Source organism: Vulpes lagopus, chromosome X, assembly GCF_018345385.1.
Source record: "Vulpes lagopus strain Blue_001 chromosome X, ASM1834538v1, whole genome shotgun sequence".
Lineage (NCBI taxonomy): Eukaryota > Metazoa > Chordata > Mammalia > Carnivora > Canidae > Vulpes > Vulpes lagopus.
In genome coordinates, this window is record NC_054848.1 from 63,565,932 (window position 1) to 63,580,332 (window position 14,401).

Below are 14,401 nucleotides of genomic sequence, written 5' to 3' on the forward strand. Positions count from 1 at the left end.
GAGAACTATTTACCATTCAAATGGTCCTCAAAAGAAAGCAAGGGTAGCCATCTGCATATGAGATAAATTAAAGTTTATGCCAAAGAGTGTAGTAAGAGATGAAGAGGGACCCTATATCATACTTAAATGATCTATCCAACAAGAGGACCTAACAGCCATGAATATTTATGCCCCAAATGTGGGAGCTGCCAAGTATATCAATCAATTAATAACCGAAGTTAAGACATAGTTGGATAACAATACACTTATACTTGGTGACTTGAATATAATGCTTTCTATAATCAACAGATCTTCTAAGCACAACATCTACAAAGAAACAAGAGCTTTAAATGATACACTGGATAGATGGATTTCACAGATATTATAGAACTTTACATCCAAACGCAACTCAATACACATTCTTCTCAAATGCACATGGAACTTTTTCCAGAAGAAACCACATACTGGGTCACAAATCAGATCTCAACCAACACCAAAACTTTGGGATTGTCCGCTGCATATTTTCAGACCATAATGCTTTGAAGCTTGCACTCAGTCACAGGAACAAATTTGGAAGAAATTCAAACACGTGGAAGTTAAAGCGCATCCTGCCAAAAGATGAAACAGTCAACCAGGAAATTAGAAAAGAATTCAAAAGATTCATTGAAACTATTGAGAATGAAGATACAACTGTTGAAAATCTTTGGGATACAGCAAAAGCAGTCTGAGGGGGAAATACATCGCAAAACAAGCATCCATCCAAAAACTGGAAAGAACTCAAATACAAAAGCTAACCTTGCGACTAATGAGCTGGAAAAGAATAGCAAATAGCAAATAAAACCTACACCCAGCAGGAGAAGACAATTAATAAATATTCGAGCAGAGCACAATGAAAAAGAGACCAGAAGAACTGTGGAACAGATCAATAAAATCAGGAGTTCGTTCTTTGAAAGAATTAGTAAGATAGATAAACCATTAGCTAGCCTTATTAAAAACAAAAGAGAAAAGATTCAAATTAATAAAATCACCAATGAAATAGGAGAGATCACCATCAATAGCAAGGAAATACAAACGATTTTAAATATATATTAGGAACAGCTATATGCCAATAATTAGGGCAATCTAGAAGAAATGGACGCATTTGTGGAAAACCACAAACTATCAAAACTGAAACAGGAAGAAATAGAAAACCTGAGCAGGCTAATACCCAGGGAGGAAAAGGAAACGGTCATCAAAAACTCTCAAGACACAAAATTACAGGGCCAGATGGCTTCCCAGCAGAATTCTATCATTTGACAAAATAGAGCATCCATTCCTGATCAAAACTCTTTAGAGTATAGGGATAGGGAAAATTCATCAGCATCCTAAAAGCCAACTAAGAAAAGCCCACAGCAAATATCATTTCAATGGGAAACACTGAAAGCCTATCCGCTAAGATCAGGAACATGACAGGGCTGTCCACTCTCACCACTGATATTCAAAATAGTACTAGAAGTCCTAACCTCAGCAATCAGACAACGAAAAGAAATAAAAGGCATTCAAATTGGCAAAGAAGAAGTCAAACACTCCCTCTTTGCATATGACAGGATACTGTACGTAGAAAACCGAAAGACTCTACCCCAAGATTGGTAGAACTCATACAGCAATTCAGCAATGTGGCAGGAAAGAATCTCAGGGCCCAGAAATCAGTGGCATTTCTATACACTAAGAAACAGTGAGACTGAAGAATGAGAAATTAAGGAGTCAATCTCATTGATAATTGCACCCAAAAGCATAAGATACCTAGGAATAAACCTAACTGAAGAGGTAAAGAAGGTATACCCTACAAACTACAGAACACTTTTTAAAATAATTGAGGTAGACACAAATAGATGGGAAAATTCTCCATGCTCATGAATTAGAAGAATTAATATTGTGAAACTGTCAATTTTACCAGGGCAAATTACACATTTAATGCAATCCCTGACAAAATAACATGGACTTTCTTTAGAGAGTGGGAGTAAATAATATTAAGATTTGTGTGGAATCAGAAAAGACCCCAAATTGCTAAGGGAATATTGAGAAAGAAAACCAGAGCTGGAGGCATCACAATGCCAGATTTCAGGTTGTGCTACAAAGCTGTGATCATTAGTGTGGTACTGCACAAAAACAGACAGATCAATGGAACAGAATAGTGGATCCAGAAATGGGGCCTCCACTCTATGGTCAACTAATATTTGACAAAGCAGGAAATACTATCCCCTGGAAAAAGGACAGTCTCTTGAATAAATGGTGCTGGGATTATTGGACAGCCACATGCAGAAGAATGAATCTGGACCATTTTCTTACACCATACACAAAGATAAACTCAAAATGGATGAAAGATATCAATGTGAGACAAGATTCCATCAATATCCTAGAGGAGAACACAGGCAACACCCTTTTTGAACTTGGTCACAGCAACTTCTTGCAAGATACATCCATAAAGTCAAGGGAAACAAAAGCAAAAACTAATTATTGGGACTTTATCAAGATAAAATGCTTCTGCACAGCAAAAGAAACAGTCAACAAAACCAAAAGACAGCTACAGAATGGGAGAAGATATTTGCAAATGACCTATCCAATAAAGGGCTAGTATCCAAGATGTACAAAGAGCTTATGAAACTCAACAGGAAAGAAACAAACAATCCAATCATGAAATGGGCAGAAGGCATGAATAGAAATCTCACAGAGGAAGACATAGACATGGCAAACAAGCACATGAGAAATTGCTCTGCATCCCTTTCCATCAGGGAAATACAAATCAAATCCACAATGAGATACCACCTCACACCAGTGAGAATGGTGAAAATTAACAAGACAGGAAACAACAAATGTTGCAGAGGATGTGGAGAAAGGGGAACCCTCTTGTACTGTTGGTGGGAATGTGAACTGGTACAGTCACTCTGGAAAACTGTGTGGAGGTTCCTCAAATAGTTAAAAATAGAACTACCCTCTGACCCAGCAATTGCACTGCTGGGAATTTTACTCAGATACAGATGCAGTGAAACACCGGGACTCCTGCCCCACAATGTGTATAGCAGCAATGTCCACAATAGCCTGTTGGACCCTGGCTCACAGGTGCCAACGTGTCCCGGTGGACGCCCCAGAGACTCAGACCCCAGACAGGCAGATGCAACAAGCAAGAGGGTTTATTGGACGTTTGCGCAAACGGGCTCTCCCCCTCAGAGGTGGCAGAGCCCCGATTAGCAATTACAGGCATCTTTTAAAGGCAAAAAAACGCGGGAGTAGCATAGCATTCGGGTTATGACATGATTGATTTCTTTGAAGGTCAACACGACCATGTTCAGGGACTTTTCCAGTCAGGGCGAGGGGGGATAGTTTTTTTATCTCGGAAAAACAGAATGTTTTTGTTGCTTGAATTCAAGGGAGGCGCCTGGATGAGCTGCCTCAGGGTTAGGCCTGGTCCCTCTCCCGGGGGGGGGGGGTGGGGGGGGTGGGGGGGGTTTCTTCATTCCCTCCTCTTTGTTTGGACTGATTTTAACCTTAAAATCTTAGGGAACTTTTATTTCTTCAGTTTGAAGGGCCCGATATTGTTGAGTTAGTACCAGAGCTTGGGTAATGGACAATCTGTCTCGGATGAACTGGAGTAGCCCGGTGAGGATGCAGGGGCCGAAAGTTAGCAGCAGGAGCAGGATAACTAGAGGGCCCATAATGGTAGAGATTAGGGTGGTCATCCAGGGAGACTGGTTAAACCAGCCTTCAAACCAACCCTGCTGGGCCTCTCGGTCCCTTTGTCTTTTATTTAGTCTATCTCTGAGTTTAGCCATGGAGTCCCTAATGACTCCAGAGTGGTCTGCATAGAAACAGCATTCTTCTCCCAGGGCCGCACACAGTCCTCCCTCTCTTAGGAATAATAAATCCAAGCCTCTCCTGTTTTGAAGTACTACTTCTGAAAGTGAGGTGAGGGACTGTTCTAACTTAGAAATGGACTGCTCTAGTGTCCGAAGATCCTCATCTACAGTGGCTTGGAGTTCTAAATAACGTTGTGAGCCCTGGATCAGGGCGGCTGCACCAGTGCCCACCCCAGTTGCGACCCCTAGTCCCAGCATAACGGCTAGGGTTAGGGAAACAGGCTCCCGCCGAAAACGGGTGGGATGTTTGTCATACTGATTTTCTAGAGTTTCGGCGGGGTGATAAAACACCCTGGGCATGATCTGCACCATGACACAGAAGTCGTTTGAGTTATTTAGAACCTCAGCCGATACACAGGGAGTGAGGCCTTTGTTGCATGCCCACCAAGTTCCCGGGTGGGGCACCAGGTAAGAGTCAGTCCCTAAAATTGGGGCGGTAGTACTGCAGAGTCTCTGGTAACCCTGGGGGGGTGTCCCTATGCAGGTTCCTTGTCCTGAAACTTCTGTAAGGGTAAGTTGTGGTTGGGAGTTGGGCGTGCACCCCTGAGTGCTAGTGGTGTTGTTATAGGTCCCAGGAGTAGCGATTTCCTCATAATAAGGGGGGGCAGATGTAAGGCAGAGCCAGCAGGATTTAGTTATGTCGGGACTGGTCTGATTAAGGGCCAGAAAAGCCCCTATGATGAGGTTAAACAGCCGTTGTCCCCTGTCGGGTGGTGACCGAGGGGTTGGCGGGTGTGGCGCTCCCTGCGGCTGGGACCGGGGCCTGGCCTGGCGTGGGGGTGGCGGCGGCGGCAGCGGCGGTGGCAGCGGAGCTGCCGGTTTAGCAGGAGCTCTATGACCCCCGAGGACTGTATTGGGCCCGATCGCCACGGGGTCTGGGGATTCTATTTTTAGTTTAATTTTGAATGTAAAACCATCATCTGTTCTTTCTTTGTATAACCTGAGTCCCCACGAGTATCCACTGGCCCAGTTAGTAGCCCTTTTTCCGGGTTCTGTGAAGGATATTTGTAGGGGATGACACCACCCTTGACAAGACCCATAATTAAGGGTTTTCCATTTGTTAAACGCCGGGTGAGTATAGTTAGCCTTGACAGTGATGTAATCCCAGGAGGAGGAGGGCCTCCATCCTGTGTCTCCCGTAGTCTCGCACCCCCAATTTTTACAATAGAAGTATTCCCCCCCTCCACAGGTGGGATTTAGCCTGCGATCTCTGTGGTACCCGGGACAGACATAAAAGGGAAGAGTGCTTAGCATGGCCCTTCTGTCAGGCGTGCCACATCCCCCCCATGGGTCTAATCCCAGTCACCCCAGGGGGCTTTCTCGGTTGGGGGCCCTAGAGGTGTCGAAGTATCCCTCTAGGTCCCATGGGCTGGGGGCCCCTATTGTTAGTTTGCATAGGTCAGGATATAGATTAGGCCACCAGGTTCCCACGGGGGTGGTCTTAGTTGTGGACCAGACCTCGTCACCCCCAGCCGTTAGTACCTGCCAGGTTAACTTTTTGGGGGCATGAGGGCTACCCTTGGCGTGGGAGAAGAGCGCTAGGAGAGGTAGGAATACAACAATTGTCACTGAACAAGTTTTGAAAGTCTTATCTTGAACGGGTTTTGGGTGCGGTGGAGCTTCCATTGGGGTGGCTCGCCCGATCCGTCCTGGCTGGCGTCAGCGGTGCTCGTTGATGGGGCGCGCTTGACATGTGAGGCGTGGACCCAAGCAGTAATACCGTCTACTTTTAGGCCGGTTGGGGTGGTTAGTAGTACGGTGTATGGGCACTTCCAGCGGGGCTCAAGGGTCCTGGACTGATGTCTCCTGATGTAGACGGAGTCACCGATCTGGAACGGATGTGGGTTGGTTGCGTCTCCAGGGCGGTAGACAGCTGCAAGGGGTTTCCAGATCTGGTGCTGGATAATCTGGAGCGCCTTTAGCCTGTCCTGTAAACCGGGAGTATTAGCAAGAGGGTCAATAGCAGAATCTAGTAGGTCCGTCACTGGTGGGGGACTTCCATAGAGAATCTCATAAGGAGTTAGTCCATGACATGTGGGAGTGTTCCGGACTCGGAACAGGACCATGGGGAGGAGTTGGACTCAGTCTCTAGTGCCAGTCTCCAATGTCAATTTAGTTAGGGTCTCTTTAATTGTTCTATTCATTCTTTCTACCTGCCCTGAGCTCTGGGGACTGTATGCACAATGTAATTTCCAATTTATCCCCAGTAATCTGGCCACCAACTGACTTACCTGGGAGACGAAGGCAGGGCTGTTATCCCACCCTATTACCTTGGGCAGTCCAAACCGGGGGAAAATTTCTTCTAAGATTTTCTTGACAACCACCTGGGCAGTTTCTCGTTTGGTGGGGAAGGCTTCTGTCCATCCTGAAAAGGTATCTATAAACACTAGGAGGTACTTGTTACCATATTTACCTGGCTTGATTTCAGTGAAGTCTACTTCCCAATTAGTTCCGGGTCTGTCTCCCCTTATTCTAGTTCCCTCAGGCATCTTGAGGTGTTTGGCATTTACCTTAGCACAGGGTACGCAAGCGCCGGTTACCTGTTGGATCAGGGAGGGGAGTTTGGGAATGTAATAGGTCTGATCCTCTCTCTGGAGGAGTGTTTTTAATTTTTTGTGTCCGAGGTGAGTCCACCGGTGGAGGTGAGTTACCAGTTCTTTGGCCCTTTGCTGAGGCAGGACAGTCTTTCCTTGGTGTTTCCAGACCTTCATTTGTTCATCATATTTTGCCCCTATTTGCTGGACAATATCCAGGTCGCTGTCTGAGTATTCGAGAGAGAGTTGCCCTGGTGTCTGGACAGCCTCTGGCACTTGTAGGGAGAGGGCCTGTGGGCCTAGAGCAGCGGCCCGTGCTGTTTCATCGGCCATCCTGTTCCCCTCAGCTACTGGGTCGCTGCCTCGCTGATGCCCAGGACAGTAAATTATACTTAATTTTCTCGGCAGAAAAAGGGAATGAAGAAGTTCTTGTATTTCTTCCCTGTTTTTGATGTTTTTTCCTGCAGAGGTCAGGAGACCCCTTCTTCGGTATATTTCTCCATGAACATGGGCAGTTGCAAAAGCGTACCTACTATCAGTATAAATGTTGACCTTCTTGTCCTTAGCCTTTTTTAGGGCCTGAGTTAGGGCTATGAGCTCCGCCCTTTGAGCCAAAGTTCCAGGCTTTAGGGCACTGGCCCAGATGACAGTTTTCCCATCTACCACCGCCACCCCGGCTTTGCGCTCACCATTTCGTAGAAAGCTGCTTCCATCAGTGTACCATGTTGCTTCAGCATCTGGCAAAGGCTGGTCCGTCAAGTCCCCTCTGGTGCCATGTACCTCAGCCAGGATCTGGTGGCAGTCATGCATTACCAGGGAGGGGGACTCGGTTTCCGGAAGCAAGGTGGCTGGATTTAGGGATGTAACCTTTTCAAACCGTATCCGCTCGGAATTCAGTAGCATGGCCTGATAATGGGTCACCCGAGCGTTTGAGAGCCATCGATCAGGGGGCTGACGGATGACTGTCTCTATAGCGTGGGGGGCCACCACCGTGAGGGGTTGGCCAAAAGTCAACTTGTCTGAGTCTTTAACCAGGACTGCCACAGCCGCTATAATTCGGAGACATGGGGGCCATCCTGCAGCCACGCTGTCTAATTTTTTTGAAAAGTATGCCACGGGCCTTCTCCAGGGTCCCAGTTTCTGAGTTAGGACCCCTTTCCTTGCAGTAGGCACACTGGTCTCGTTCGACCCGTAGTCTTCTTTTGTCTCCCAGGTCCTTACTCTGTTCTGACTTACTCTGCCCTGAGCTCTGTACTACGGTGGCCAGTATCCTAGTCAGCTCTTTACTACGTCTTTTATCTCTCTTATCCTCCCGTTCCTCTTGCTCTTTACGGATTCTTTCCTCCTTCTCCTCTGGAGTTTCTCGCTTGTTAAAAATATTTTCTGCCTCTTTCACTAAGTCCTGTAAGGTGTATCTCTGAAGTCCCTCCAACCGTTGTAACTTATTACGAATATCCGAGGCCAACTGTCCGATGAAGGACATGATTACATCTGGCTGGCGATCATCAGCCAAGGGGTCAAAGGGAGTATACATACGGTAGCCTTCCATTAATCTTTCCAGAAAACCTGCCGGCGCCTCATTTTTTCCCTGCACTATAGCACGTACCTTTGCCAAATTGGTGGGGCGACGCCCTGCCCCTCTGAGACCCGCTAGGAGTACCTGGCGATAGAGACGGAGCCGCTCCCTACCAGCAGCAGTGTCGTAGTCCCAGGTCGGGCGAACCAAGGGGAAAACATCCTCGATTTCGTTAGGCAGCTGGGTCGGCCTCCCATCCGCCCCGGGGACGCTTTTCCGTGCTTCAAGGTAGAGGCGCTGTCTCTCCTCCGTGGTGAGGAGAGTCGGCAGGAGCTGTTGGCAGTCATCCCAGGTCGGCTGGTGGGTCAACAGAATTGACTCAATTAACCCGGTTAGCGCCTGGGGGTCTTGGGAGAAAGTGGGGTTATGAGTTTTCCAGTTGTAAAGGTCAGAGGCAGAGAACGGCCAGTATTACATCTGGCCGCCTACTGATCGGAGGGGAAGTGCCCGGGAGGTCCAGACGTCTTCCGACTGCCCCCCGCGCTCTTGTCGAAAGCGGAGGCGACTGGCGAGCGGGGGTGAAGCAAGGGGTCGCCTCTCTACCCCAGTAGAGTCGGGGGACGGGGCTGAGGGAGCGGGGGAAGGGGTAGGGGCCTCCGAGTGGGGCATTGGGGGTTGGGCATAAGGGGGAGGGGTGGAATCCAAGAGAAGGAGACTGTCCTGGTCCCCTGGGAGCACAGGCGGCTCCTTAGGTTTTGGTTCAGGAGATTTTAGGGGGCGAAGTGTGGAGGGAGAGGAAGGACGGGGAATAAGGGGAGTAGCGCAGGGAGGGGGTAGGGGTCTCGGGCCTGGCTCCCCCTGAGAAGGGGTGAAGCATTTTATCCAGGGAGGTGGGTTTTTAGCGAGATCCTCCCAAACTATAATGTACGGCACCTGATCAAGGTGCCCATTGGGTCCTGGCTGAAAGACCAGGGTCTTCACCTGCAAGATAACATCAATATTAAAAGTTCCGTCCCTGGGCCACCCGACGTTGAAAGTTGGCCACTCTGAGGAGCAGAAGGTGACCCATTTTCGTCTTCTGACTTCGACCGAAAGGTTGTGTGCCCGGCCGGCGACTTCTTTCCAGTGATCTAGAGTGAGGCTTAAGGGGGTGGTTACAGTCTGTCCCATGGGTGTAGAAAAGAGGTGAGCAGTGAGGAAGAGGACAGAAAGACACAGAACAGACAGACGCACACAAATAACAGGACCGGCAAGGTGGATTCAGATGGGAGCGGTCTCAAATAATGACCCTCCCTGAAGAGGAGGGAGTGCCGGGCTCCCTCCCTCTTCCAGACCACTCCGGAGTCAGACTCCGGAGCAGGACCAGAAAGACACAGAACAAATAGACACACACGAATGACAGGACTGGCATGGCAGATTCAGATGGGAGCGGTCGCGAACAACGTCCCCGAAGAGGAGGGAGTGCCGGGGCTCCGTTCCTCTTCCAGACCACTCCGGAGTCCGACTCCGGAGGGGGACCAGGGGTCTCAGGGCACGTCTGCCTCCCCCGCTGGTCCAAATACAGAGTACAGCGTCCTGCAGGCACAATACAGACCCGGCACAATACAGACCCGGCCAGTCAGACAAACGGACGAGACAAATATGACATTTAGCGAGCTCGGTCTTACCTCCTACCTGTTTTAGGATTGAGCCTGGGGGCGTCTCGGATCCCGGACGAGCCCGCAAATGTAGGACCCTGGCTCACGGGTGCCAACGTGTCCCGGTGGACGCCCCAGAGACTCAGACCCCAGACAGGCAGATGCAACAAGCAAGAGGGTTTATTGGACGTTTGCGCAAACGGGCTCTCCCCCTCAGAGGTGGCAGAGCCCCGATTAGCAATTACAGGCATCTTTTAAAGGCAAAAAAACGCGGGAGTAGCATAGCATTCGGGTTATGATATGATTGATTTCTTTGAAGGTCAACACGACCATGTTCAGGGACTTTTCCAGTCAGGGCGAGGGGGGATAGTTTTTTTATCTCGGAAAAACAGAATGTTTTTGTTGCTTGAATTCATGGGAGGCGCCTGGATGAGCTGCCTCAGGGTTAGGCCTGGTCCCACTCACGGGGGTGGCGGGGATGGGGGGATGGGGTGGGTTTCTTCAAGCCAAACTGTGGAAGGAGCCTTGGTGTCCATCGAAAGATGAATGGATAAAGATGTTGCATATATATATATATATATATATATACAATGGAATATTACTCAGGCATTAGAAATGACAAATACCGGTGGGAGGGTCAAGATGACGGAAGAGTAGGGTCCCAAGTCACGTGTCCTCACCAAATTACCTAGATAACCTTCAAATCATCCTGAAAATCTACGAATTCGGCATGAGATTTAAAGAGAGAACAGCTGGAATGCTACAATGAGAAGAGTTCACGATTCTATTGAGGTAGGAAGACGGGAAAAAAGAAATAAAGAAACAAAAGACATCCAATTGGGAGGAGCCCCGCGAGGAGGGCTAAAGCCAGGGCAAGAACCCCCAGGACAGAAAAGCCCCGTCCCGGAGAAGGAGGAGCTTCACCAATCATCCCGGGTGGAAAGGCACTCACAGGGAGTCAGAGCAGGACCCCAGGAGGGGCAGGGATGCCCTCAGGATCCCTGGGATCACTAACAGACACCTGCGCCCCAGGGAGAGTGCACCGAGCTCCCTTAAAGCACTGCAGCGGGCGCTCGGCTGGACCCGGGAGCAGCTCAGAGGGGCTACGGCGGCGGCTCCGCGTGGAGGGGGCTGCACGGCTGGGAGCACGAATCCAACAGCGCAGGCTGGGGAGCACAGGGCGCCAGGGACACAGCCCAGGATCCGACCTCCCCAGGGACAGGCAGAGGCCAGGAGGGCACAGGTCAGCAAGGACACTCCTGTCTGTAGCTGAACAGATCAGCGGCCCCGCCCCTGGAGCATCCAGGCCCCTGCGGACCGAGAGCTCTGTAGTTACTGCGGGAGCTGAATCCAGGGCTCCAGAGCTGGCCGAAGCCACTATGGTTGTTCCTCCTGGGGCCTCCAGGGTAAACAACCCCTGCTGAGCCTCACAGGGGCCTCACAGGATAAACAGCTTAAATATCTTTAGCTGAGCAGCTTCCCCAAGTGCTAACAGCTGAAAATCAGCACAGCAGGCGCCTCCTCCACAAGACCAGATAGAAGGACAGGGGAAAAACAAATTATTGACCAAACAGCATGGCAAAGTTCCAGAGGAAGTCAAGGGATTTACAGTATACAGAATCAGATGATACTCCCCCTTGGTTGTTTTTTTTTTTTTTTCTTTTTGATTTCCATTTGCTTCCTCTCATTTTCTTTTTCTTTTTTTCCCTCTTTTTCTTCTCTTCTTTTTTCTTCTTTTCTCTTTTTTTCTTCCTTTTTTTTCTTTCATTCTTCCTCTTCTTTCTTTTTCTCCTTTTCCCAATACAACTTGTTTTGGGCCACTCTGCACTGAGCAAAATGACTAGAAGGAAAACCTCACCTCAAAAGAAAGAATCAGAAACAGTCCTCACTCCCACAGAGTTACAAAATTTGGATTAAAATTCAATGTCAGAAAGCCAATTCAGAAGCACTATGATACAGCTACTGGTAGCTCTAGAAAAAAGCATAAAGGACTCAAGAGACTTCATGACTACAGAATTTAGATCTAATCAGGCAGAAATTAAAAATCAATTGAATGAGATGCAATCCAAACAAGAAGTCCTAACGACGAGGGTTAACGAGGTGGAAGAACGAGTGAGTGACATAGAAGACAAGTTGATGGCAAAGAGGGAAGCTGAGGAAAAAAGAGACAAACAATTAAAATATCATGAGGATAGATTAAGGGAAATAGGTGACAGCCTGAGGAAGAAAAACCTATGTTTAATGGGAGTTCCTGAGGGCGCCAAAGGGACAGAGGTCCACAATATGTATATGAACAAATCATAGCTGAAAACTTTCCTAATCTGGGAAGGGAAACAGGCATTCAGATCCAGGAAATAGAGAGACCCCCTCCCCTAAAATCAACAAAAACTGTTCAACAACTCGACATTTAATAGTTAAGCTTGCAAATTCCGAAGATAAAGAGAAAATCCTGAAAGCAGCAAGATACAAGTAATCCCTGATTTTTTATGGGGAGGAGTATTAGGGTAACAGCAGACCTCTCCACAGAGACCTGGCAGGCCAGAAAGGGCTGGCAGGATATATACAGGGTCTTAAATGAGAAAAACATGCAACCAAGAATACTTTATACAGTAAAGCTCTCATTCAGAATGGAAGGAGATATGAAGAGCTTCCAAGACAGGCAGGAACTGAAAGAATATGTGACCTCCAAACCAGCTCTGCAAGAAATTTTAAGGGGGACTGTCAAAATTCCCCTTTAAGAATAAGTCCAGTGGAACAATCCACAGAAACAAGGACTGAATAGATATCATGTTGACACTAAACTCATATATTTCAATAGTAACTCTGAACATGAATAGGCTTAAAGACCCCATCAAAAGGCGCAGTGTGTCAGACTGGATAAAAAAGCAGGACCCATTATTTGCTGTCTACAAGAGACTCATTTTAGACAGAAGGATACATACAGCCTGAAAATAAAAGGTTGGAGAATCATTTATCATTCAAATGGTCCTGAAAAGAAAGCAGGGGTAGTAGCCATCCTTATATCAGATAAACTAAAATTTACCCCAAAGACTGTAGTGAGGAATGAAAAGGGACACTGTATCATACTTCAAGGATCTATCCAACAAGAGGACTTAACAATCATCAATATATATGCCCCGAATGTGGGAGCTGACAAATATATCAATCAATTAATAACCAAAGTGAAGAAATACTTAGATAATAATACACTTATACTTGGTGACTTCAATCTAGTGCTTTCTACACTCGATAGGTCTTCTAAACACAACATCACCAAAGGAACGAGAGCTTCAAATGATACACTGGATCAGATGGATTTCACCGATATCTACAGAACTTTACATCCATACTCAACTGAATACACATTCTTCTCAAGTGCGCATGGAACTTGCTCCAGAAGAGACCACATACTGGGTCACAAATCGGGTCTGAACCGATTACAAAAGATTGTGATTGTCCCCTGCATATTTTCAGACCATAGTGCCTTGAAATTAGAACTAAATCAGAACAAGAAGTTTGGAAGGACTTCAAACACATGGAGGTTAAGGACCATCCTGCTATAGAATAGGTGTTACTTCTTCTTTAAATATTTGGTAGCATTCCCCTGGGAAGTTACCTGGCCATGGACTCTTGTTTTTTTCATAAGTGCTTCATTTTCCTTGGTGGTTATTGGTCTGTTCAGGTTTTCTATTTCTTTCTGTTTTAGTTTCAGTAATTTGTAGGTTCTCAGGAATTAATCCATCTCTTTGGGATCCCTGGGTGGCGCAGCGGTTTGGCGTCTGCCTTTGGCCCAGGGCGCCATCCTGGAGACTCGGGATTGAATCCCACATCGGGCTCCCGGTGCATGGAGCCTGCTTCTCCCTCTGCCTATGTCTCTGCCTCTCTCTCTCTCTCTCTCTCTCTCTCTCTGACTATCATAAATAAATAAAAATTTTAAAAAAATCCATCTCTTCCAGATTGTCTAATTTGTTGGCATATAGTTGCTCATAATATCTTCGTAAAATCATTTTTATTGCCTTGGTGTTGGTTGGGATTTCTCCTCTTTCATTCATGATTTTATTCATTTGGGTCCTTACTGACTTTTTTTTTTGATAAGTCTGGCTAGGGGTTAATCTATCTCAGTAAATTTTCAAAGAACCATCTTCTAGTTTTTGTTTTTGTTTTTTGTTTGTTTGTTTGTTTGTTTGTTTTTTTGGTCTCTTCTGCTATTCTGGTTTCTATTTCATTGAGTTTCACTCTAATCTTTATTATTTCTATTCTCCTGCTTTGTTTAGACTTTATTTGGTTTTCTTTCTCCAGTTCCTTTAAGGTATAAGGTTAACTTCTGTTTTTGAGATTTTTCTAATTTTTTGATGGAGGCTTGTATCCCATATTGTATACCAAAGGTTTTAAATGGTGTGCTTTCATTTTTATTAGTTTTCATGAAACTTTTAAATTCTTTTCTAATTTCATGATTGACCCATTCATTCTTTAGTAGGATGTTCTTTATCCTCCAATTGTTTGAGTTCCTTCCGAATTACCTCTTGTGATTGATTTCAAGTTTCAAAGCATTGTGGTCTAAAAATGTGTAGGAAATAATCTCAATCTTTAGATACCACTTAAGACCTTATTTGTGACCCAGTGTGTGATCTATTCTGGAGAGTGTTCCATGTACACTCAAGAAGAACGTGTATTTTGTTGCTTCAGGATGGAATCTTCTGTATATATCTATGAAGTCCATCTCACCCAGTGTGTCTTTCAATGTCCTTGTTTCTTTGTTGATCTACTTAGATGACCTGTCCATTGCCGTGAGTAGGGTGTTGATTTTATCTATTATTAATGTATTATTACCTATTAATTATT

At 46.5% G+C, this 14,401-nt stretch overlaps 1 protein-coding gene across 1 annotated transcript; it reads right to left on the reverse strand.

The window, feature by feature from the left end:
- Positions 1–7,625: 7,625 nt before the first annotated feature.
- Positions 7,626–9,092, reverse strand: LOC121482831 (the record flags this gene model as incomplete). Its single annotated transcript, XM_041740755.1, is given in 2 exon segments — positions 7,626–8,487; positions 8,545–9,092. Coding segments are annotated over 2 exon segments (1,410 nt in total), but the record flags the coding sequence as incomplete, so codon positions are not given.
- Between the last annotated feature and the right edge of the window lie 5,309 nt (positions 9,093–14,401).